General features: G+C 34.4%; 2 protein-coding genes across 3 annotated transcripts; both read left to right on the top strand.

Moving 5' to 3' along the window:
• The first annotated feature begins 4,633 nt into the window (after positions 1–4,633).
• On the top strand, positions 4,634–12,651 carry LOC108208950 (umbelliferone 6-dimethylallyltransferase, chloroplastic-like). The gene is made up of 23 exons (XM_064086625.1): positions 4,634–4,879; positions 4,974–5,057; positions 5,138–5,212; positions 5,298–5,381; positions 5,502–5,591; positions 5,654–5,752; positions 5,848–5,943; positions 6,034–6,105; positions 6,401–6,496; positions 6,609–6,713; positions 6,807–6,843; positions 7,970–8,055; positions 8,251–8,334; positions 8,430–8,504; positions 8,751–8,834; positions 9,573–9,662; positions 10,403–10,504; positions 10,574–10,669; positions 11,025–11,096; positions 11,495–11,590; positions 11,667–11,771; positions 11,929–12,020; positions 12,303–12,651. Exons 1-22 carry the CDS (start codon positions 4,634–4,636, stop codon positions 11,968–11,970), a joined length of 2,016 nt encoding a protein of 671 aa, XP_063942695.1. The 3' UTR covers positions 11,971–12,020; positions 12,303–12,651.
• A 4,980-nt stretch (positions 12,652–17,631) lies between these two features.
• On the top strand, positions 17,632–26,442 carry LOC108208949 (phosphatidate cytidylyltransferase 1). 2 transcript variants are annotated; one of them, XM_017379588.2, is made up of 13 exons: positions 17,632–17,811; positions 19,341–19,441; positions 19,513–19,749; positions 20,458–20,711; positions 21,103–21,254; positions 21,485–21,626; positions 23,130–23,286; positions 23,575–23,622; positions 23,721–23,807; positions 24,736–24,864; positions 24,954–25,010; positions 25,772–25,855; positions 25,972–26,442. In XM_017379588.2, exons 3-13 carry the CDS (start codon positions 19,675–19,677, stop codon positions 26,059–26,061), a joined length of 1,275 nt encoding a protein of 424 aa, XP_017235077.1. In that variant the 5' UTR covers positions 17,632–17,811; positions 19,341–19,441; positions 19,513–19,674; the 3' UTR covers positions 26,062–26,442. The 2 variants fall into 2 exon arrangements, with proteins under 2 accessions (XP_017235077.1, XP_063942509.1); XM_064086439.1 differs by having other exon boundaries at positions 17,651–17,811; positions 19,341–19,749.
• Positions 26,443–27,298: the final 856 nt, after the last annotated feature.

Genomic DNA, 27,298 nt, shown 5'->3' with positions numbered 1-27,298 from the left:
ACCTTCTTCGACACTCTTCAATAACCATGCCAAAGTATGATCTCATTGGTGTCTTGCTGCGAATAGCCTGAACCACTACTAGACAATCCGATTCCAAGATCACCGTCGGCCACCGTGAGCTGTCTAACCAACTTAACGCCTCTTTTATTGCCATGACTTCTGCTGTCGCTGGGGAAACAACATGCTTATGCACCACTGTTCTAGCCTCGATAAGGTCCCCCTCCGAATTTCTCGCCACCATACCAAAACCAAAACTTCTTCCCGGTCATCAAAAATAGCTACGTCAACTGTTATCTTAACTGCATACTGTTGAGGCATAACCCAAGAAATGACTCCGTCCCCGTCTACCTTTGGTTGGGGAGAAGCAGTGAATGACCTCTCTTGGGTTGCTTTCCACTGTGTAAGATACTGCTTTGCCGTTGTGACTACCTTGTTAACTGTTGAGAATCTTTGATTCCAGACCACATCATTTCTCGCCCTCCATAATTCCCAACATAAACTTATAATCTCAGCACGTTGATCCTTGTTGTTGATGTTAAAAGCTTACTCTAGCCATCCTGCAAATTCCCGAGACCCACTACCTCTGAGTCTGTTGTTTAAAAGCTTCCAACAGCTCTCAGCAAATGGACAATCGGTTAATGCATGGGTTATAGTCTCCATACTATTTGAGCATTCTGGACACCAACTTTGCCCCTGGACCTGTTTTTGCTGCAATTGAGACAAAGTAGGGAGGCAATCAGGGGCGGATCTAGTAAGAGGCACGGGGGACACGTGCCCCCCTAAAATTTTTTTTTACATCTTTTCACTATTCTAAATTTTACAAAATGCCCCCCCTAAATTTAAAAATATATAGGTGTTTTCCGAAAATTTGCTTGGTGCCCCCCCTAAATTCCATCTCTAGATCCGCCCCTGGAGGCAATATGACAACGCACGCCATACCAGATTTAAACATTTAGGTGGAGCTTTCACTAGCCAAAGCAAATTCCAGATAGAAACGTTATGATCCACCCTCCAGTTACCCTTCTGTTCCTGAAGAAAATTGTACGCGCTCTTCAATGAATAGTTACCTCGATCAAATCTCCAAAATAATACATCCTCCCTGTTGTCAATATCCACATTCAAACTTGATATACACTTATGATCTCTGTCATTGAATAAATCTTTAACCAGATCAATACCCCAAACTTTCCAATCTGTGCACATTAAGGAAGCCACTGTATTATTCTCAAAAGATGGAGAGCTGGTGCTGATATAGGGATTTTCTTCCTCTACTAACCATGGCTGGCCAGAAATAAAATTTGTTCTCCTGAGCCCACCCTCCAGCGAGCTCCAGCAAAAATCAGCTCCTTTGCCTCCAAAATGCTCCGCCAAATAAAGCTAGGATTACTCCCCAATTCAGCATGTAAAAAATCTGTGTCACTAAAGTATCTCGCCTTGAAGACTCATGTCACCAAGCTGGACGGAATACATAAAAATCTCCACCCCTGCTTCCCAAGCATTGCAAGGTTGAAATCTCTAAAATTTTTAAAACCCAAACCACTAGCTGCTTTGTGCCTTGCCATTCGATCCCAGCTCATCCAGTTCATCTTTGAATTGTTGTTTTGAGAAGACTGTCACCAGAATTTCGATAAACTTCTTTCAGTATTTTTTGTGATGTCCAACGGCAATAAAAATACATTCATAGCGAATGTTGGGAGAGATTGAGCAACAGCCTTTACCGGAATTTCCTTACCTGCTCTTGAAATCGTTTTAACATCCCACCTTCTAATTTTCTCTGCAACTTTATCTTTTAAGTACCCCAGAATACTGGACTTATTCCTACCTAACATATTAGGCAGATTTCTGAGAGATCAAAAGGGGCACGGATGCTTTCTCATTCGCTTCAGACATCCGTAGCACGCTGCAGATCAAATCCCTGTTATAGGGAATTATATTAGAACTGAAGAAAATAGACGATTTCTCCCGACTCACCTTTTTGACCAGAAGCATTTTCATAAACCTGGAGTAACTCAGCTACTTTCCTTGCTTCCTCTGTGTTTGCCTTACAATATAAGTTTCTGTTGTCAGCAAATAACATATGTGTTATTACCGGAGCTTCTCGAGAAATCTTAACTCCATGTAATAATTGCTTAGACTCATAATTTCGGATTAAAGCTGACAGCCCTTCAGCATAAATAATGAAGAGATAAGGAGATAAAGGGTCTTCTTGGCTAATGCCTCGAGTAGAAATACTTGTCTCCATTACATTCGCCCCATGGATTATGTTATAAGACACTGTAGACACGCATGTAAGTACCAGTGGCATCCACCATGAACTAAACCCCATTCTGAGAAGAATTGATCGTAAAAAATCCCACTCAATACGGTTGTACGCCTTATTCATGTCCAGCTTCAGAGCCATGTACCCATCTTTACCAATATTTTTCCGCTTTAAGTAGTGCATGACTTCATACGAAACCATGATATTATTAGAGATTAAGCGTCCTGGAACAAAGGCGCTTTGAGTGTCTGACACCACTGCATTCAACAGATCTTTTAGACGATTGACTATTACTTTTGTAATGACTTTCATCAAAACATTACACAGAGCTATGGGTCGTAAATCCCCCACTGTTGTTGGCTGCTTCTTCTTAGGGATGAGCACAATGTTGGTTCGATATAACTCTGTATCAATAACCCCGGAGTGAAGAAACTCCCTTACCGTCTTAACAACATCCTTTCATACAGCGCTGATAGAAAGCAGGAGTCATGCCGTCTGGGCCCGGAGCCTTATCCGGGTGCATGATATCAGTTGCCATATAGAACAGAAGTTAATTTTGTTCCAATCTAACGGTGTTTATTTGATCAATATGCGATCCAACGAATAATAAGCTTTTGGACCATACGACCCTGCGACCAAATTATCTCCTTTACTCTTATTATAATATACTAGCTTATAGCCCGTGCAGGGCACGGGAGCTTTTTAATTATTTATAAATTTTTTAAATATATTTTAAATGGTGTGAAAAAATTTAATTTATAAATGTTAAATTAAAATTGTATGTATCAATGCCAAAGTATTAAATTCTTTCTAAATTTTAAATTATTTTAAGTAGTGTGACGCCAACTCCTATTAGATTATATTTATAAATGTATTTTATATTAGAATTATTATAATGTGATTTAAATATTTTTCTAAAAATTTTTATGGTTCGAGATTAAAATTGAAAAACATAATTTGTTTTGAATTAAGAAGATGGATCATAAACATGCAATAAGATGGTAGAATTTGTTTTGGATTAAGAAAAAGTTTTTGTATTCGTTCCTCACATAAATCGGGCTTATTAATTTAAAAATATATGAGATAAAAAATAATTCTGTGATGGTGCGATTTATATGATTATACAAATAAAACTGGTAGAAAATATTTATTTTGGATTAAAAAAAATCATAAACACATGAAAGATAGAATTTGTTTTGGATTCAGAAAAGGAATTATAAACATGAAGTAGATATCAGTTGTCTTATGGAACAGAAGTTAATTTTGTTTTAATCTAACGATGCTTATTTGTTCAATATACGATTTGATGGATAAAATTAATTTTGTGACGGTGCGATTTTATACGATTTGATGGATAAAAATAATTTTGTGACGGTGCGATTTATACGATTCTACAATTAAAATTGGTAGGAAATATTTATTTTGGATTAAAAAAATCAAAAACACGTGAAAAACAGAATTTGTTTTGGATTAAGCAAAATAGGAATTACAAACATGCAAGTAGATATCAGTTTCCTTATACAACATAATTTAATTTTGTTCTAATCCAACGGTACTTATTTGTTCAATATACGATCCAACGGATGATAAGCTTTTGGACCACAGGACCATGCGATCAAATTATCTCTCTTACGCTTGTTATATATTTGTATCCAAGTAACCTGCATCCTCTCGTGCCACGTTTTCCTTCCTGTTGTTTCTTTCGTTTTACTTTTATATTCTTATCACAATTTCTTTTAATATCTACAAGTTACTTCTCTTAGCTAACTTCCAAATCTGTATCCATTCCACGTCAATCCGAACTTAAACGCAATGACTTCTGTTTTCATTTTCCAAATAAGTTTAAAAAAAAATACATATATAACCCTCCTCAAAAATTTAATATAAAAATCAAAATTCATGCTGGTGAAATTACACCTCAAATTAGAAGATAAAGTGCTTGTTTGGACAGCATTGCTTCTGGCTTCTTTTGGTAAGAACTTTCACTTTTTTTCCAAACAGTTTAATCATTTTAAATCTTCATTTAGTTCTCATTTTTAGTCAATTTCTTTATTTTAAGCAAGATGTACGTTTTTGAAGTTACCCAAACGGTCCCAAACTTTCAAGTTCTCTTAATTATCGACACACGTATATCTTGTAAAGTGTTTAGCAACTGGTAGCTTGCAAAGGTGCTTGAACTCCACCTTAAACAAGAGCTGTTCAAGCGTTCTGCAAACAATCAATCATGATTCTAACATTCAAATCTTCATTATTCTCCCTGCATCTTCAACATCCCCGACAAGACCAAGGTATATCAATGTTATTAATGCATGCTTCATTCTAGACCTTTTTTTCCTGACAGTGCATGTGAAATTTGCAGGCTTTCTCAGACACATGCAGATAATAAACCAAGATAACAAGTATCACAAATTTTCTGGCACTAAATTCCAGCTTCATCCAAGAGTTCTGAAAGCAACAGTTAAGGCATCAAGTGAAAAAAATCAGTCTGGACAAAATTCTGATGACGCTACTTCAGAAGACAAGGTTTTATCACAGCAAAAAGATGGTCACAATGCAGCACTGTGGAGGAATTGGGATGCATTTTGTCGATTTACTCGTCCATATACTGTCATTGGCACCGTCAGTACTGATCAACATATTTTCAGTTGTATGAAGCTGATGAATTTTATTCGTTTAAAATTTGGTCTAATAAGCATGCTTTTCTCTCTAACAGATTAGTGGTGCAGCATCGATCTCACTACTGCCTTTGACATCAGCAAGAGATCTGTCCCCTGCATTTTTTGTGGGATTAGTAAAGGTAGCTAACAAGTTTTGGAGAAATTAGTGTTTATTTAGACCACTTAATATGGATTGATGATATCTATGTTGGAAATGCAGGCATTGATCCCACTGCCTTTTATGAACATTTATGTTGGTGGTATTAATCAATTGTTTGATGTAGAAATAGACAAGGTAATAGTACAGTTTAAGTTGTATTGATACACTAATTAAATAGATAAATGTCTTCATTATTCATTCTGATGTAGTAACTTGTCAGATTAACAAGCCCTATCTTCCGTTGGCTTCTGGAGAATACTCAATGGCACAGGGGAAGGCAATTGTGGCAGCATCCGGGCTAATGGTTGAATTTAATTTTGTATTAGATTTTAGATATTGATTCTATAAAATTAATGTATGAGATGGCGAGATGCTAGTCTTTCAAGATAACTAAGTTTGATATTCTGTCTGGAACGATATGTAGTGCTTGGCGATGGGAATCATGTTTCAGTCCCCACCATTGTTCTTTGGAAATCTTGGAGCTCTTTTAATTGGAACCGCATACTCTGTCGATGTAAGTTTCACCAATTCCTCATTTTTGCAAAGTGGCCTTGTATATTAATGGATTCTTTGCAGTTACCTTTACTCAGATGGAAAACAAAACCATTTCTAGCTGCATTCAGTATTGTCGGTTTACCACTCACCTCTCATCTTGGCGTCTTCTACCACATCCAGGTAATTACGTATATTGCACACTTGGAACAGATGCACAAATGATGCTAAATGCTTTTAATTTTCTATGTAAGTCAAGGGATAATTTATGTTTGCAGAAGTCTGTGCTCGGGAGAAAAACAGTTTTCACAAAGTCCTTGGGGTTTACAGCCATTTTCCTCACCTTGTTTTTCATTTCTATTGCAATGTTCAAGGTAAAATTTAGACATGGAACACATTCTTGGGATTGCACGGGGTAATACACGTCTGATATAAAAAAATTGCTCAATGTCTGATCATACCAGGACATACCTGATGTAGACGGTGATCAAGAGTTTGGCAACAGAACATTCTGCGTCAGTCTTGGCAAAAAGAAAGTTAGTATACATGCCCTATATGTGTATTTAGTTTAGCAGGTTATATAAGAAAAACTTAAACTAAGAACAACTGAAATAGAATAGAATAGACATGTTCTGTTTTAAATAGATGGAATTACCACCAAGAGTCAAATAGACAAATTGTTCTTACTTTTTTGTAATTCAAAGCCTGGTCTTTGCCAGAACTACCTCTCCCGTCGTATACTACAAGAAAACAGAGTTGTTCTTACTGCCATAATTGGTCAGATTAAGGCACAAATGGTCCGAATGACATGTGGTTTATTCATCTTTGTAGGTATTTTCTATTTCTCTGACAATTCTGTTGATTGCCTACGGGTTCGCTGTGGTGATCGGAGCTTCATCCTCAATTGTACTGAACAAACTTGTTTCTGTAAGTTTCTGCCTTAAGAAACATCTATGTGTGCCTCTTTGTATAATACAACAGTACTTATCTAAGATTTCCCCTTGGATATCTTCCTAATTTTTTATCCCCATTCTTTCAGGTAATAGGTCACTGTACAATAGCCTCCTTTCTTTGGCTTCGTGCTAGTTCTCTTAATCTCAATGATAATGCATCCGTGCAATCATTTTACATGCTTTTGTGGAAGGTATGCAATTACGGGTTGAGCTCTAATTTGACCAACTTATTGTTAAAACTTAAAACCTCATCCAAATTTTCTCCCTGAAATCTTCAACTGCAGCTGCTTAACGCGGAATATGTACTAATCCATTTCATACGCTGAGAAGAAATGCAAGTACACTTTCAGACAGGCTTCAAGGATGTTTTCTTGATATGAATGTTGTATTCCTTTCAGATGTACTGACTGCTGTCATGATCTTATTATTGCAGTCATACTGCAGAATAAGTCCTAGAAATCATCACAATCTTTTATTTAGTACTTATTTTTAATATAAGAGAAATCTAGTAGCCAATTTGTGGCTAGCATAACTTCTGCTATGTTGGCACAATGAGCTTCCATCATTTCATGAGCCTTGAGATCAGTGATGCGACGAAGATTTTAAAAATCTGGATTAAGTAATTAAAAGTAATTTACGAATGAGCCTGCAGACCAGAATATTGGATCTTTTCCCTTCCGGAAAAAGGTTTTTAGTTGAATAACTATATACTTTTGTCAGAAGATAAGTGATGTTCTTGCACCAATTTTAGCAGAAATAATTGATTTTCAAAGAGTACACAATGTGCATCAAGATACTGTAGTAGGTTCCAAGATGGGATTTTAAAACGATTAAACTAGTGCATGCAAATATATCCAGCAGATCAGTGCATCCATAAATTTCAGTGAGATTTAGAAGCTCAATAACGGTGTGCTGCAGAATCGTCTATAAAACACAACTAACTTGAAAAATGAATGTAATATAACATTCTGTATCAATAAAATATATTATAAATAAGTTTCAACAAAGAATGTATGATACAAATATATTAGATAATTTATTTATGATGGGCGGTGTCAATGACATCTTAGAATGCCAACAACAATTCAATTGTCACACGACGTTGACACCTCTCTTTGGAGTCTCTGAGCGGGCTAGCTCGTGTTGACAAGTGCAGCACTTGAGCTAGCAGCAGTAGGATGGATGTGATACTCAACACTAACTCTTTAAATATGTACAACGTTGGCGTTTATAGGTCATCTCTCACAAATTTGCCTCTTCCGGATAAGGCACTGAGAATATATAGCAGATTGAACAATGGCGCCTCAAGTTGACAATGCATCACTCAAACAAGGTATGTCACTTGGATATTTCAGGAGCTTCTGGTGCTTCATTCATTTTGTCATAAAATTTTAGAACATAAAATTTTAGTACATAAATTTTTTACATTGGCTTATATTACAACCAGGAGTCTGTCTTCGGTTAACTAGCAATTTCTGGTGCAAAGTGGATACATTTTACCGTTTTACTCGTCCACATACTATCATTGGCTCTGTAAGTGATCATCGATCAATATCTTTTTCATTTGAATTATATCATCTTAAAACCGTCAATTTCAGAAATTTAAAAATTCACATGCTCTGGTGCGCATGGTATACCTAAACTCAGTTTATCACCTCTGTGTTAATTATAACATTTTACTCTACATCAAGTTTTGCATATATAATTTTACACATTCTTGATTAACAGATTGTTGGAATAACATCAGTTTCCTTACTGCCTCTGGTCTCAGTTGGAGATTTGTCACCTGCTTTTTTCGCGGGTTTACTGAAGGTAAATGGTTGAGCTAAAGTAGTTTTTTGACGGTGTAATTTCACTGATATCACAGTTTATATTGATCCGGTAAGTTTTTCTTTGAATGTACGTAGGTGATGATCCCAATAGTTTGCATGAACATTTATGTCGTTGGCCTAAATCAGCTGTATGATGTCGAAATAGACAAGGTAGTTATGAAGAACATGAATATTTGCCTAGGTGCACATAATTGTGTACAGAATTTTTGTACATAATGATGTGGAAGGTGATGTGGTGGGTTTTAATTGGGGTTGTTGATGTAAATGCAGGGGGCCCATTCCAATTAAAACCCACACATGTCATTATGTACATGTTTTTATACACAATTATGTGCACCAAGCATTTTCCTCTTTGTTATTCATATAATTATGTGCTCACCTGTTCATGTTTCTAAGGTAAACAAGCCGGATCTTCCAATAGCTTCAGGAGAGTATTCCATGGAAATGGGGAAGGCAATTGTCTCAGCATTCGGGCTCATGGTTAGTAATTTCTGTGCATCAGATTATTATTACTTGAATATTGACAAGTTTCGGACAGCTGATGATCTAAGAGTTAGACTTGACCTAATTCTTGTATCTGGTGCTATTTGAACTTCTTAACATCAACCACCTGTCATCATGAAACTGAACCAACAAAATTCGATATCTTCCAGCATACTCAGTTCACTCTGGTATTATATTTTTGAAAAAATAAAGAGAACTTCTCCATGTGTACCATCAGTAATGCTGTCAACACGGGCTTCAACACTGCGTTTTGCTCCTTATTACTGTCCCTGTCGGAGATACACTTGACCACAAATTCGCCATACCTGAAATATTTAGAGGAGTATCTCAGGAGAATATTTGAGGGCCTTAATTATAACGAAAAATGTTTACGGAAACTGTATCCTGTTAAAATTATCTTTTTTTAGTGCTTGAGAACCATTATTGATGTATCCTACAAATGATTCAGTGATAATTGAGAACTCCAGGCAAATACAGGCCACTTAGTTGTCCCGTTTCAGAGCCTTTAACACGGAACTTGTTCCAGACTCACATTATTTGTGCACATTCTACATGCATACCAAAATTATCATTGTTAAAATTCTCATGTACTTACCCTACACAACATATATATATCCTAAACTTTTATGGTGTCCCAGAAAAAGTAGTGTTAGGTATGATGCAATATTGGCATTATTACTGATGTCTGTTATCTCTGTTTGACAAATTTTGCAGAGTATAATCATGGGATTCATGTTTCAGTCCCCGCCAGTATTGTTTTGCCTCCTCATTTGTTTTTTCTTCGGAACTGCATATTCTATTGATGTAAGTCATGTATTCTGCTTTTACTTAGCCTACTTGTTTGACAGTAGCAGCCATATAGAGACATTGGCCAAAAGGAAGTGAACTTTAAGAAATTTTGGTATTTTTCGCTTTCTTGACTCATGTTCACATTGCACCCATGAAAAATGCATGTGGGCACTAGGATAGTATACTTTAAAGAATTATCGTGCCAAACAGGAGTGCTGAAAGAGCCCTGCATGTCTCAATCTCAGTATTCTTATACTAATAAGGACACAGAAACATGATAGCAAACCTTGGTAAACCCAATGTTCTTCAGCTGCAGCTAAGCGCTAGGGGGGTACTTAAAGAATATGCTTACCCAGGGCAAGCTTAGGCCATAAATATCTTAAATTATGGAGTTTTTCTCTAAAGCAATTTCCAATCTGATTCATAACATTCTAAAGATAAATCTCAATGTAACTTCGAGAGAAATGAATCATGGATTTAAGAAATTGAACAATAACATGCACCTAAAACAAAGAACACATGTACATTAGCTTGGTTGATTAGTTGATCTTACTTGGTTACTCCACAAGAGTGTAAATGAAACTAATACAATTTCAATAGAATTTTGATAAAACTACGAAAGTCCTTCACTGTTACTTTTTAAAACTGCTTGGGAATGAACTCAAACCTTATTTAACCCCTCATATTTTCCTGTAATAAAATTCAACTTCTCAGTCTTTTAGCTCAGAATTTTTCTACTTACTGAAACTTTGCAGGTACCTTTTTTTCGATGGAAGAAAAATGCCTTCCTTGCTGCTATGTGTATTGTCATTGTAAGAGCAATTACCGTTCAACTTACAGTCTTCTATCACATCCAGGTAACTTACAGTCTTCTATCACTCTGCATTTGTTCTTTATTTAACTCAAAGGAGCAAGAATCTCTGCAGCAATATGTGCTTGGTAGACCAGTGATATTCTCAAGGTCCTTGGCATTCGCAATCATTTGTATGACCCTGTTCGTCACTGTCATTGCGCTATTCAAGGTAAATACTCCGAGATGCAACTCTTTTAATATATAGCCGTTTACACAGAACACTGGAATATGTCACTTAAAATCATGACAAAATATTATTCTGGTTTAAGGAACAAGACACCTACCTTAATGCGATTTATTCAAAAGTTTCAACCCTTAAGATATTGAATACAAAATAAAAATAATGATATAAAACTTCCAATCTCCAGACTAGCTTGATCCTTCCAAGCACTATCTATCCATCTCTTGTTATTCCTGTTTTTCAAAATTAAATTAGTGTGAAAGCACTTACAATATTCTAGCTCAGCTGCGATTTTACATCTTATTTACTAATATAATCTACTTCTATGAATGTGCTTTAACAGGATATACCTGATGTAGAGGGTGACAGAGATCATGGCATTCAAACTATCAGTGTCACCCTTGGAAAAAAGAGGGTTAGTTACTAATCAAGTTTTCTCTTGCTTTATCCTGTTTTTAATCACGTAGAATCAAGACTTTACAAACAGCATTATAAATGATGATCATCTGTTCTCTCGCTTATTACCAAGTACTGGTGTCAAACGTGATTAGCAAGAAGCAACACTTTTGAATAAGTACATCCAATCATATGAAGACATTAATACCTAAAGAAGAAGCAAAGTCGAAAACAGACATCCTTGGAATTTGTTTGTGAAATATCTCATCGAAGAACAATTTCAAATAGAATCAAAATACTAATACTTTAAATTTCATTCAGTGCTTCTTGATAAATATACCTTTACTTTGTTGATACCAATAGGTGATTAAGAGTTACATATCCTGATAAATTCTTTTTAACCTTTGCTTAATTAAGGTTTTCTGGCTTTGTATTACCATCCTGCTAATTGCATATGGATCTGCTGTGGTGATCGGAGCATCGTCCTCATTCCTACTGAGCAAGCTTGTTACTGTAAGTTGAAAGTGATGCAACCACAATGAGCTTAGATTGTGTAAATTACATTAGTTTTCTTATGTGTTTTTTGTAGGTGACAGGCCATTGTATACTAGCATCCATTCTTTGGCTTCGAGCTAATTCTGTTAATCTTGAAAGTAATACATCAATAACTTCCTTTTACATGTTCATATGGAAGGTAATTTACATAAAGATTATACCGGGCCTTCGTGTCATTTCATAAATGCCTTGCTTTTCAAAACTAAAATAAATTAAAAACTAATTTCATATTTCTTTTACTCATCATACTCATAACATACATGTTTCAGTCCTTCCTAACTCCTAGGTTTTTGCAGCTGTTTTACGCGGAATATCTACTTATTCCTTTTGTTCGTTGAGAATCTAAGAAACTCCTTACAGAATGATGTTTTATTTGCTGCTTCTTCTGGTAACTGCTTCGGATATAATAAATTTCTTGTTCTTCTGTAGCTTTGTATAAGTTTTTCATGTAATTGTTGTGATATATAAGGTCAAGTTCCACTACTTTAAACTACAATCTCCCCTTTGCAAATATACAGATGATATGTTTATTTACGTTGATAATATCACACTAATATCTTGACTCGAGTAGCACCAGCCATCTCTACTAGAATCTTGATCTCTTCCATGCCTTAAACCCCTCTCTGAGTATCAAGGTTATGTGCAATGCTGATGAAATTACTCTGACTAGGCCCCTCCTCATATAGAACCTACGATGTCCTCAGCGAATGGCACAGACTAGACTCACTAAAACGCATTGTTGGGAATGTTCAATTGATCTTCACTTGTTCGATACCTATATATGTTCAGCAAGACAGTGAGGAAAGCAAGCATCAAGTACATTCTTTATTTTCTCATTGTAGTTGATTTGCAGCCATAATTACTTCCAGAATGTCGGGTATCAAAAATTATTACGCGTTCCATTGAAAATATAAGTTAAGAATAGTACAGCAGAATCATTACACATTCATTCATGAAAACACGGTAATTAAGGCCTGGATAGAGTTCCGTCAATATAGCTGCTGATTTTTTTAGCTCCAGGCATCGTTTTCAACTCCTCGCTAATTTAATCAAATTGTCACCATTGAAAAGTCTTGTTCCTTGTTGTCTAGAACGATCAAATTCACAAAGCATCATTTATTGTGATATTTTGAGAGTTCATGAGAATTTTCACAATTTTTGCCATTCCAGGTGGCAAAATGTCCAAAAAGGAAAACCCAGAAGGAAAATTGCAAAAAAGGCAACCTAGAGGGCCTTTTTTAAAAACAGGAAACACTTTTTTAGTTATGAACCTAAACAACTAGCGATCCTCTGGTACAATGTAAAATCAAGCTATTTACACCACACCAAACTAGTAAGCCCTGTAAACAAGGGTGAGGAAAGGTGAGAGTCCGCCGATAACACATTTTAATTCGCACAACTAATACGGCGTTGGTCTCACTATTACAATTTTCAAAAAAATGGTCCCAAATATTTTTGTCGGAGAAAATGGTCCCCATCTACCATTTTTTAATTCAAAATGCTAGATTATTTAGCGTTTATCATCTTTTCCTTCTTAACGCTACATGATCTAGCGTTTTGTAACTCTAATTTTATATAGTGTTTTTATTCATAAAACGTTAGATCATGTTACGTTTTGTAGGGTGTTTCAGACCAAAAGTAACACGGTCTAACGTTCCCTTTCAAAAATCAAAACAGTGGACCACCTGACATTAATAAATAATATTTTGGGTCATTTTTCTCAACTCTGTTATTTTGGACATTATTTGTGGGACTTTTCTCAAATAATAAAAGATCAATTATTTGTGGGTTTTCTGTCAAAAAAATAAATTATTTGTGAGTTTTGTGTTATTTGAGGGCTTTACCAAGAGATGCTTAACGGGCTCAACTCCCGGTCTAGCATTGATTTGCGGGAACACATCGACAACAACATACAATCCTCAGTGGTCTCAATATATTATTCGAGAATCAAGGTAGAGAAAATATTAGAGTCTGCTTATTTAAGCTTTAAGTTTCGGGACTTAAAGTTGTTTCTGGTTTTAAGATGAAAAATGTCGATTAAATTAATAAGACAAACTGACTTACATTCAGAAATAAGTCAGAAGCTAACATAAAGTCAAAAGTTAGTTTGAGGTGTTTTCCACAGTGACTTAATTATTAATTTTTTTTATATATAAGTTACCCATAAAATCAATTTTTATTTTTATTAGAGTTAATTGTATTTTGCGCCGCTACATTTGGCCCCAAAAACACACAGTATGCAGATTTTTGGAAATTTCATATAGCAACCCATTGATATTTTATGCACTTCATTATGCACCCATTGCATCAAACTTAGCATTCTACTAAAAATTGAGGACAAATTTAAGACATTAAAAAGAAATTAAAAAAACAAACCCACTAATCATGGGTTAATTAGACCATAAAAACCATCGCTCAAATCTAAAATCACTAAAGCACGCTAAAATCTCCATTCTTAAAAAGAGGATTTAGATTATTAAATTCTCTTCATCCATATCAAAATACGCTATTTATGTAGGTAATCGATTGTCGTGTACATGTTTATATGCATATCTGTGTGGGTATATATGTTGTTGGTGTAATTGTGATGGTTGATTTGGTGCAGGCTGAATGACGGTAACCCTGCAATGATTGTGTCGAGACAGGGAAGAAAGTGAAGAAAAGAAGGTTATGTTACGGGTTGACAGAGGATGGCGAGTCATGGAGCTGGTGCCTGAAATTAATGATAGTTGAAATCGACTGTGAATGATGTTAATTATTCGACGGGGTAGGGAGGCTACAAATATGGATCAAGGAGAATAGGTGGAATCTCATTCTCTCCTTCTTTGTTTTAACTCGTCAAGATGTGTACGTGTCGATATTGAGGTTGGACGAATGTTCTGATGTGGGTGTTACTGCAACACTTGGCCGAGGGTTAGAAGTGTAGAGTAAACTAAGGCTAGTACACATATTTTCAAAGTGTATATAATGTTAAATGGGGAAGAATATGGTTAAAATACGGTATTCTCATTTTACTCTTGCTTAAGCAATGGTAACGGAGGTTGACGTAAAAAGTGCAGGATACAGCACACAAAATACCAATGGTTGTGAAATGCAATTTTCAAAAGTGTGTGTATATATTAAAATGTTTTTGGGTCTAAGTAGGGGTGCAAAATGTAGTTAACTCTTTGTATTATTTCAGTTTTAATAAACTCATTAGTCGGTAATTAATCAAATTTACCCAAATTACCAAACTGACATTTTTAATTCCAATCTTAACGCTTGTTTGGTTGATATCTAGATATGTAGGAAGTAGAAGTTCCCGGAAGTAATATTTGATGAAACTGTTTGGTTGACATCAATTGGAGAAGTGTAAGTTCCTTAATAACTTAAATACCTACAAATCATAAGAAGTTATTAACCTAGACCTCCCTTGGTAACTTACATTTGTGGTAGGAAGTTAAAACCTATCCATCAACCAAAAACAATTTTAACTTCCCATTCATTATAATTTCCATAATAATTTCGAATTACATAGGACTTAACTTCCTATTGATAATCACGGTAAATCATGAATCACAATCTTAAACTTGACCAAATGATGTCGGCACCTTATCACCGAAATATGCAGATTACCGGGCTACCTTCATTTGTTTAACAAAGCTGCAAGTTTCCTGAACTAAACTTGTTTGGAGACCATTAACACACCCCTCAACAGTGTGTGACAGCTCAGGCCTCAGAGCATGCCAGTGCTATAAATAAATTCATTATAAAATATCTAATCCATGCTTATAGAAGATTTAGTATTTTAGTGGGTGTTTGGGATCAACTTTTAAGCCCGGCTTCTCGGTTTTAAGTTAGAAACACTTATCTGTATCGTTTGTGTAAAAAGTCAAGAAGCACTCATAAAAAATTAGAAATGCTAGCTTTTGTTCAGAGTTTCTGTTTATTTTCCAAACACTTTAATCACTTATAATCACTTATAAATCTTATCTTGCTTCTAATTTTTACTCCACTTAAACTCACTCAAACGTCCCCTTAATTTCAAAGACAAGCTGTTTAGTCCTCTCTACATCACCACTTGCAACCAACTAAACTACTGCAAACTGAAACTAAGCAGCCTTTTTTGACTTGCACAAAATTTTTTTATCAGGCAAACAAAAGTTTGTCAGTCTGGTGGTGCTCTGGTAAAAACTATAAAAGGCTTGTTATATTAACATATATACATAAATAAGATTAGAATTTTATATTAAGATAAGGAAATTAAATTTTATTAATTTTGCAAGTTATGTTAAAAAGATTGCATATATTAATACCAAAAAAACTGTAGCTTCCTGACAAAAAGTTAAAAATAATTGCAGCTTTAGAAGCCAGACACAAAATTATAGAAATACATAGCTCAATAAAACACAAAGAATAATTTATTAATTCAGAATATGTATTGATTCTGTTAAATTAAAACTAAAGAATAATCATTAACTCGTGTTAGTAAAAGTGATAGTGCTATTTGTGGGCCTCCCTCAACCAGATTGTATCCATCATGATATCTATACTATCTATCTATACTATCTATACTATCTATCTATCTATCTATACTATAATAAGCCAACATAGGTATAATTTGTAGTCGTACAAAATTTTGGTTTGGTCATCTCTTTTGTAACTACAAGTCTGTCACATGTAAACTTCTCTTACTCTTACAATATTAAAGAGTTTTATACCGTTTAAATTACAAACACTTGAGATATAGTACAAGATAAAAACTCCACCATTATTCTTTTAAATATAATTTATATACTATATCATAATAAATCGATATTGGTATAATTTATAGTTGTCCAAAAAATATAAACAGTTGGTAAATATATTCAGGTTAAAATCCTCTTCATCAATTCTAAAATACTAATAAGATGACGTTAAAATTTAAATTACAATTAATAAATTACGATATCTATACCCGTCCGTGCTTCGCACGGGTTAAAAGCTAGTACTATAAAAAGCCAACATAGGTATAATTTGTAGTCGTACAAAATTTTGGTTTGGTACTCTCCTCTAAAACTAAAAGTCTACAAGTAGATATTTATTAAACAGTTTCATATACTAAAAACACTCCTTATGTATATTAATATCTTTTTAAATATAATTTCTAATTAGTTAAAAAAAAGGTGAAACTACTGTTAATAACATATATTAATATTAAAAGTTACTTATAGATAAACGTATAACTAATTATAAATATACAATTTTGAATATCTTTTGTCTAAAATACATATAAATAACTAATAAAGACGCTACTTTTTAATTATAACGTATTCTACTCGAAATTTAACACTTACGTATTCTATTTAATTACAAACACGAGCCATTACCTAACATATGCAGATATATGAAATATGAAAAATTTGATTTAAATTGAATAATAAACTGTCACATATTAATATAGAAAAATATTTATAGATAGATAATAAATTGTGAAAGCTAAATTTCCGTTAGAAGATATAACGAGTTGGTTAATATAATTTAACTAAAATCCAATTCATTAATACTAAAATACTAATAAAATGGTGTTAAGAATTAAATTATAATTAATAAATTACGAATCATATACCCGCCCGTGCTTTGCACGGGGTTAAAGGCTAGTAATAATTAATATATCATCTTATATTTATTAGTCAAAACACAAAAAATCTAATATATATTGATATCATAATAAAAGAATATATAATTACTTAGTAAATAACCATAAATCATCCACTATTTAATTAACTAAAATGATTAATGAATATATTTAGTACTTTGCATCTTCAGTTCAATTCAAGTATGCTTTTATAGTCATCTTAAATAAAAGAAATATTTGAAATTTAATAGTCAAATAATTTCACTCATTTATGAAAATTCTTGATGTATCAAATTTATAGATTATATATATTTGAAATGAAAAAGTAATCCCTGACAAAAAAATAATGAAAAAGTAACAATTTTTTGAAAAGAGAAATCTTATTTTCCTTGAATGATATAGCGTTCCTGTGTAACACATTTTCAATACATACATATCTTGTGTCTATACATATATTGGGTGGGCATCAGAACTCAAATATTCTGAGGGCAAGAATCAAGAAATCGAAGAAGCACAAGGCACCACCTTGTTCTTTTTCAATTTTAGCATCTGGGTCACTTCAAAATCATCACTTCTTCAACTGGTTAGCTCTCCACTGTGTATCAAACTTACATGATTATGTATGCTTGTGTATGTATAATTGAGTGTATGTCTGTTAGTGAATTATTCGGCTTGTGGCTTAATTTGTTTGTGTTTATTTTGATGTTTAGTTTCATTTTGGTAGTTGTTTTGAGTTAAAGATTGAATCTTGACGATTCGTTTTGATTGTATTGTTTAATTGTGAGTGGTTTGTGTGATAGTTGATTTGCAAGTTGTGCTAGTAGTGTGATTAGTTGAAAAGGGTGATTGGTTTGTCGAATGGTGTGTGTGTTTTGTTGGGGTAGGGTGGAAAGGTGGGTGCTTGGCGATTTTCGGGCTGTATGATGGTTTAGCCTTTTTTTTTCCTTTACGCTATTGAATATGTGTGAATTGGAATTTTAATGTGTGAGGCAATGGTTGATAATTATTAAGTGGCATATCTAGGGGGTGTGCAATGGAATTTTAATGTGCGAGGCAGTGGATGATAACTATTAAGTAGTATATGTAGGGTGTGTGCTAATGTTGTGTAGGGATGATGATGTGCTATTGCGTTCAATATGGGTAAGGGAAGAAAAACTGGTAAGGGAAACAAATAATAGATTTCTGGAGTTCCATACATACAAGCAATTAAAATTATTATTGGGTTATACATCCTCGCTCCTATATATGTGATTGCGCTGTGATACTACGTCAGCACTATGACATAGTATCAAGTAATACCTTGGCTTTTGGTTTAACAATGATATAATTTCTTGGAAAAAGTTGAACTTTTCTAGGGAATAGGAGCTGATTATGCAATTATCCTTCTTGGTAAGAAAGCAAAATCGGTGTTTGTTTTTGTAAGGTGAACAGGTTTCATACAAAATTTATGTGTTGTCTGTTGGTTGTGCTTAAAAAGGTCTTTACTTGGATTATTTCCGGCTATAGATATATTATTACTGATTTACTTTCCATTCATTACCCTACTATTAAAGAATTAAATGATATTTCCTGTGTATGATTGATATAAGGTTTTATTAATATCATGAGAAAACATGAAGAAACCAAAATAATATCTATTGGTAGCTAAGAAGTAATAACAGTGGTATGCCAGTGTTTCCATGTTAGAATGCTGATGTTGTATCAGACCAACTTACAAGAACGCGATAGATATTGGGTGTTTTGTGCAACCAATCACAATAGAAGAGAATATATTATTTGACCCGTCGCTCATTCTTTATATGTGACTGAGGTTTATACGACATCTGTATTATGACATAATATCAGGATGATACCTAGGAGTCAGGTTAAACAATGATTTACTTGTTTAGGGAACTTCAAACTTTCTAGAAACTTATTACAAAAATATACATGTTTTTTCAAACCTGGATGTTATTGGTAGTACACATCTCTCGCCGTGTTACATTACTATACCCCACAAATAACACTTCAAATAAACTACATGAATCAATATTGACATTGCCGACGTTCTTGAACTCTAAATATGTTACTTGCACCCTCCAAGTTTGCTTCAATTTTTTATTTCTGTTTCAGGTATTACTAATATGTGCTCATATATGTTGGTTCTTGGCTGAGTGTACAAGCAGAGCTATCAAGTGCCCGGGAGTACTGCTTTTGTATGCTCATCTCTTCTGGTAAATGGTCAAATAATAAAGTTAGATATTCATATACTCATGTCTCAGTGATGCCTCTAATCTCTTGTTAGTTATTACTGAGGGAAATTACCAGGGGAAGAGAAGAAGAGAGTATACGCTAGGATAAAAGTTGAGGGACTCAACTTTGTTTGGTTCGCCAGTAATCATAATTTGCCCCCGTCAACAATTTTACTGGCTGAAATTGGCCGAGTGTAAAGTTAATAAACAACACCATGCATAAAGATAGTAGTAGCAGTTTGCCTGCAACACCCACTTCACGCCTACGGCGGCGTAGAGGATCCACAGAGGTTAGTATTTCTGGAACTATTCACATTTCATATGATATCCACAATTCCACATATCTTCTCTCAGAGCTATAGAAAGAGATGAGAATAATTGTCTTCAAGAAAAGGTACACTCTGTGAATACAACTAATCACGATTACATAGACAATCTTTAGAACTAATAGTTTGTTCAGAATTATTGTTATATAGCAAAGTGTAGGAATAGCTCAATTAACATCTTGTAAATTCTGCACAGAATTCAAGAAATATTGATTAATATATTAGCTAGTGGACTAGATAATAGAACCTAAGTTTTCAGCCTTTATAGATGAAAGGCCTCAATCATTAGACAGTAATTTCTCAGTTAAAGTTATAAACAAGTCCTTTACATATGTAAATTTTAGTTTCACGAGGCTTGGAAAGGTCTCGGATCATGCTCTGTTTCAGTCAGTCTTTAATGCATGTGAGAGTTTGATAATGTTTGAGTAACTCACTTCTAAGGCCTCAAGGTATCACGCTTCATATATAGTAGTTTTTTTATAATAAAAATTGTGTTCTCTACATCGAACCCTAGAACAAACCATTGTTATTTTCTTCTTGTAAACAATTTTGTTGATCCCTCAAGTTGTTTCAACAGCCGGATAGCAATTTCAAGTAGTGTGTAAATCTCTTTTTCTAATTGTTTAGTTTGTAATTGTCTTTGAATATTTTCCCTTGTAAATGTGATGCCAGATTTCTCCTGACGTAAGCAAATCAAATGGAGATCAGCTACTGGTCAGTGATAAAAATAAGTACAGGTCAATGTTGGTACGTGCATATTCAACTGTATGGATGATTGGGGGATTCGTCTTAACTATCTACATGGGGCATCTCTATATTTGGGCTATGGTTGTTATCATCCAAATTTTTATGGCGAAAGAGCTGTTTAGTCTACTAAGAAAAACACATGAAGACAGTCATCTACCTGGATTTAGGCAATTAAATTGGTGAGCAAATACATTTGCTAGTGTGTAAAATATCTTCCTGTTTATTTTGTACCCTTTGGCCTATTCCCAAAACCTGACCGCCCATAAGATATCGCCAAGTAGTTGGTACATTGTGCTGCTGACAAATATCTTAATTCTTATGTTTAGCTTCGCTGGCCATGTGGTCACATCGCTGTGGATATGGGTGTCAAACAGATATAACTCATTTTATTTTTTAATATTCCTAAAGTGACTAAATTGTCTTGCAATGATACTACTAGATAGTGGCATTCTATGTGTCACGTGTTGCAGTTAGATTATTTATCCAAATTTATCCAGTTTAAAGGTCTGAACAAATTCTTATAATGTGAAGGGGCAAGTGATCCTATGTTTGTACTTGCTACTTCTGCAGGCACTTCTTCTTCACTGCAATGCTGTTTGTATATGGCCGCATTCTCAGTCAACGGCTTGTTAATACTGTCACTTCAGACAAATTTCTATATCAACTCGTTGGAAGACTTGTCAAGTACCATATGGTAACTTGTTATTTCCTGTATATTGCAGGTTCGTTCTCTTCCCCTGTTGTCTTGATCTAGACGTCATTCACGAAATTATGATATGGAAATCGTTGGTTGTTTATTCACTATCGGCAAATCAGTTCAGCTTCAAGCTAAAATAGCTCACCTCGTGCTACTTTTTTTTATGACCTAGCAAAACTTCTTTGTACTTGATCACATCATTTATTCTATGTCATACTAGTGACCCAGTCTTATATCGATTTTAATTGGCATCAGGTTTTATGTGGTTCATTCTTACTTTAAAGAAGAAGATGTACAAGTATCAGTTTGGTCAATATGCATGGACGCATATGATTCTTATCGTGGTTTTCACACAGTCCTCTTTTACTGTGGCAAACATATTCGAGGGAATTTTCTGGTAATACATGATACATTTTTTAATGTTATTTTATGTGGTCGCTAACCTGCAAGATTTAATTTGTCAATGGCTGTATATTTTGAAACTTGTTTCTTGTCTTGCCTATATATGAAATATTTTTCTTGCTATCAGTTTAAGTACTACGAAAGGATATTGAGGTGTTTTTGAGGATGTGAAGTACAAAAGACTCTTATTTCATTCCTTAATCTAATATAACAAATTACTTCCGTCATCCCTTTCATTTTAGCCACATTTCCTACTATCAGTCCTAAAATTGTGGTCCACATTCAGTTCTTCCTACTATCGGTCCTAAATTTGTGGTCCACATTCAGTTCTTATGGTAAATTAAGTGTTAATTATTCTACTTTTTTTTGGAAACCAACACATTTTTTTGTAACTATCGGTATGGTTAATATGATTGAATAAAAGGCGGAAATCTGATTGTTCACACTATGAGTAGACAGAGGGATTAGTAAATTAGGACATAGATATTAGATAGGTATTTTCATCTCCAACAATACTCCTTATTTGATAATATTATAAGTACCTTCCATCACTAAAAGTACAATAAACAGAAAGAGAAAAATTATACTTTGTTGTATGTTGTACTTTTAATAATTTATTATAAAATACAAAACAGGAGACTCTTAGAAGAAGGCAGAGGCGACTGATATATAAGAAGTGAAGGAAAGCTCCTAGTTATTAAGTAATTACTAGGAGACTGTTGGAGCATATTTTTGTATTTATTCCTTCAGTTTAACATAGGAGCATAGTCTATTGGACTTGCTCTGAGGAAGTGCTTTAATCATATTAAATTTACAGTAGATGATGACAGTGCCCTTGTGTTGCTCTATGTTTTAACTACTTGTAGTTTGTCTTTCAACTAGTTAGTTCTAAGGAGGTTGTTAATGAGTTAAGTTGTTGATTATTTGCTATTGGGAGCCTTTTCCAGTTCTTCCTATCAGTAGTTTTGTTTGTTATAGTCACTAGCTTCACATTCCCGCTTCCTACATGTTAGCTATCATGTCTTGTGAGCCTTTTCAGTACAGCGTGCCAGTAGTGTTTTTTCATTGTAATCCGCTTCACCTTCCCTATACCCACCCCCTCTCTCTAATAGACTGTTATTTCATTATTCTCTAAGAACCTTCAAGTACCTACAAATGAACGTATCCTGTGCATTATGCCCATCTTCTGAACCCTTCTAAAAGGAATTCCAACTGTAATTTCTCCAACTTTACTGATAAGTGGGAAGTAAAAAAAATATTTGGCCTGTTTGGTTCCTTCAATTTCTTTGATTACTTGAATTATAATTTTTATTGGATTTGTATGCAGATTGCAGACTTATTGAATTGTATTTGCCATTCAGGCTTCTAATGATTTATAGTAATATATTGCATTCTGTCCAATTTTATCATACGTTATAGCTCAGTAAAATTGTGAGTGTATGCAATTTGAGGTCTATACACAGAGTACCAGAACTTAAGCACATTTACTATATTGCAGGTTTCTTCTTCCAGCATCACTTATTGTAATCAATGATATTGCTGCTTATATATTTGGATTCTTCTTTGGCAAAACCCCTTTGATCAAGTTATCTCCAAAGAAGACATGGGAAGGTTTTATTGGAGCATCTTTTACAACTATCATTTCTGCATTTGTGGTGAGCATATAATATCAGTTTTTATTACTGTATTTATCTACCTTTTAGTCAATGGCTTTGGTACTGTGTCTGCTAAGTGCATATGCAAATTTGTTGCCTTTTCCCGATATTTCGGAGTTTTGAAAGCTATATGTATTTACAGACGAGTCACATGTCCGAAGTTGACATACATAAATGTGGTCTGTGGAGAAACTTCATAAACGTGTGAAATAGAATCTTGCTATAATTTACCGATAGCTCTTTTCTTATAGTTTTCCAGTGCTAAAACATTGTCTTATATTAATGCAGCTCGCCAATGTTTTGGGCAAATCTCAGTGGCTCACATGTCCTCGGAAGGTGAGTTTTTTAAGAAGATATTTTTTTAGCTTATATGGATGAATTATTTTTTTCAGAATTGTGAGAAAATAACTAACCTATCATGAGAATAATTGCAGGATTTGTTAACTGGTTGGCTTCATTGTGATCCGGGCCCTTTGTTTAAGCCAGAATATTTTGCACTACCTGCATGGTTTCCTGATTGGGTAACGGGATGTTTAAGTAGATTAAAAAATTTGCTTAAAATTTCTTCTGTTTTCTTGGATGCTGTTTTATTACTTATAACTGGCATATGAAAACTCCATGCTTTTAGATTTAAATATTCCAGAAAAAACTGTTTGTATAAATTTTTCAGTGATTAGTCATCAGATGCATGTGCCAAGTAGCACTAGGCACTCATGCATATTTTCCACCGGAAAATCAGAATAGGATGCATACATTGTTCACGAAGCACTTGACCTTAACGGTTTGCTTAGTGATGAGTTTTAGTAATAAGAAAGCAGGCATGTGTATCTGAAGCTTACCCACTTCTTTTTTTTTTCTTTCTAAATTTCACTTTGGAATATATAAGCAGAAGTACTAGTGGTTGGACCATTGGAGTGCTTAGCTAGCTTGTATTACCTCAGATTCCAGTAGCCTCAGGACAACTTATCCTTCACATACCATGTTTTTCTGACATCAATAGTTTTGCGGCTAACTTCAGGAAGCATGTTTTAACTCAATTTTAACCAGTGTATCATCATTTTGTCTGCACACTTTAAATACTGTGGTCCTACTAGATTTTAAGTTGAGTTAAGCAGATAAAAAATGAAAGTAAATTAAATTTTGATTACTATGTGTGCTCTTAAGCTTTCGATCGAGAAAAGAACAGTTTTACACAAGTTAGTTTACCTTCAATATTACTGAAGCTTGCACTTTAATACTCGGATGAAGGGGTAGTACAGTAAATTATAGCTTTTAAAAATATGTTTCTCAAAATAAAGTAGCCCTTTATACTTCATATTGATCTTTCCCATTTCCATCATTACCCCTTCTAATATTCTACTACTGTTCTTTTAATATTATGTCTTTTTACCGCTGATTGTAATTATTATGTTAAGGTAAAAGTTCACGTATCTTTTCTCTCTTCCGCAGTTCCCTTGGAAAGAAATTGAAGTTTTGCCGGTACAATGGCATGCATTGTGGCTCGGGCTTTTTGCTTCTATAATTGCACCTTTTGGAGGCTTTTTTGCTAGTGGTTTTAAAAGAGCTTTTAAGATCAAGGTTCATTGGTTTCTTCTTCACTTTATGATTCAAATTTTGTAGAAAAATATTTGCAAAATTTTACCTTTGCTTTTTGGTGTTATATGCAGGATTTTGGTGATAGTATTCCTGGTCATGGTGGAATGACGGATAGAATGGATTGCCAGGTAGGCTTTGAATTTTTTGGAACAAGTACAGAACATAGCTCTTTTTCAGCACCTGTTATTGTAAACAATTGCAAGTTAACAAAATAATTAGTGTCGTGAAATCAACAATTTTGTGGACTACTTCCAACAGAATTTTTGTAAGCGACTTCTTCCATAGATTAAAATAGGGTTTTTTTATCAAAGTGCCCACTGTTCTCGTCCAAAACTATCCAGTGACTACCCAATCTCCACAGGGACTTGTTTTAGCCACTAGAATCACTCTATATATTACTATGTTAAATCTTGAAAAATAATTAACAGAAAACTAAAAGGTATCCTAATTCCTAATCAGCAGATGATGAGGCATGGATTACAAAGAAGGACTAGAACGAAGATTACAAAGAAATATGAAAAGATTGTAGCAAACAAATCATCTGTTCGTTAACTTTTTCATTAATATTTTTTCAAGATTTAACGGAGTGATACATAGATTGATTATAGTGGCTTAACTGACTCCCTGTGGAGATCTGGTAGTTGCTTGATAGTTTTTGATGAAAATGGTGGGCACTTTGATATAATAATAGATTGATTAATATTTCTATCTCTATTTCTGAAGAACTGAGATCTGCTTAGTTTAGTTGTTCTATGCTAAGTTTAAATTTGCTAAAAATCTGCTCGAGTGGTTTATTGTTGCCTCAAATCTCCATGTGTCACTACAAGCCCAATATGACTATAATGTTTGTCAGATGCATGTCAAAGCAACTAATCAAATATTTCTGCAGATGGTGATGGCTGTGTTTGCGTACATATACCACCAGTCATTTATTACACCTCAGAGTGTATCAGTCGAGATGATTTTGGATCAGGTAGAGCTGTGAGAAGTATTTCACCTCTTCCCCTCAGCACACGCATTATATCAGCTTATGCTCATTTCATATAGTATCATTGGATTTAGATACTGAGACTGATTTCTATGATATAGATATTGATGAACCTCAGCTTCGAGGAGCAGCGGGCATTGTACACAAAGCTTGCACAGATTATTCAGGAGAGCCAATTTGGAAGATCCTAAATTGATCGCCTTTGTAACTTTATCACCTTTGTAACTCACAACAATCTAAAGGAACGCCGTTTAAAGAACCCTACCGTAGAGTGACTAAACCAAGCTGTGGCCTGTAATCTGTACATCCCATTTGCAGCCTCTGCAAGGATAGCGACTTTGAAGAGTCTCGACTCATGCAGCATATTAATTTGTGTTTTGTGTTTCGGTTTCCAGCATGTTGTGCATGTTTCTATCTTTCTGCTGTCGTAAGAAGTTCTACCTGGATTTATACTTTAGCTGAACTATATGTATGTCAGTAGTCATATAGTTGTAACATCTGTACAGCACTTGCTTCCTCATCGGAAGATTTCTGGCTGCAAAGTCTCTCTTCCTAATCTTCTTTTTTCATTACCCTTGTTTTGATTCAATAATGCGTCTCAATATACAAATTACAGGAGATCTCTCTCTGTCCCTTCAAAATATCCGTTCTTTACGCCGCTTTAGTTAGCTCAACAGTACTCATATTAAGCCTGTCTAAACATAAAATGTCGTTTCCTAGAAACTTCTTGTTTTTTACTTTTTTAGGCTTAATCTGATGACTTACCCCATGTAAAGGTTAGTTATGCATGGTAGTGTATTTCAAAACTGTTGTGCTGCTTGAAATAGTTCCATAACTGGTTGATTTTTTTTTTTTAGATGTTTTTATTAACTTCGATAGAGAAATTTGTGATAGTTTTTATCTCATAAATGCTAAAAAATAGTTTTTTCAAAAACATGGGATGACTTGCTTTTTACAATATTTTAGTTGTTAGGATTTAAATATTGCTCGGTGCAAAATGAAAATTTCTTTTTCCCTCTTCTCTCTAGCCGTCTTCCTCGTTTTCATCTCCGACGGGTAGGGGTGTTCGCGGTGCGGGCGGTGCGGTTTTTTCCTAAAACCGCAAACCAACCCGCGTATGCGGTTTGGGGAAATTCGTAAACCGCAACCGCACCGCGTAATATAAAAACTGCGTAAACCACACCAAAAAATTGCGGTGCGGTGTGGTGCGGTTCATGCGGTTTGCGTGGTTTATACATTCAAAAAAATTATACTTTTGAATGACAATATATATATAATGATAAAATATATGTATTTAAAAATAATTTTTATAATACACACACAAATTTAGAGTTACGATACTCATTAAAAGAAATATAAACTAAAATATGAGTATGATAATGATGAAGATGAAAAGATTTCAACACTTACAAGTCATTTTATTGGAAA

The sequence above is a fragment of the Daucus carota genome, chromosome 2, assembly GCF_001625215.2.
Source record: "Daucus carota subsp. sativus chromosome 2, DH1 v3.0, whole genome shotgun sequence".
NCBI lineage: Eukaryota > Viridiplantae > Streptophyta > Magnoliopsida > Apiales > Apiaceae > Daucus > Daucus carota.
Note: the sequence above shows the minus strand (reverse complement) of the source record. Positions and strands in the feature narration are given on the sequence as shown.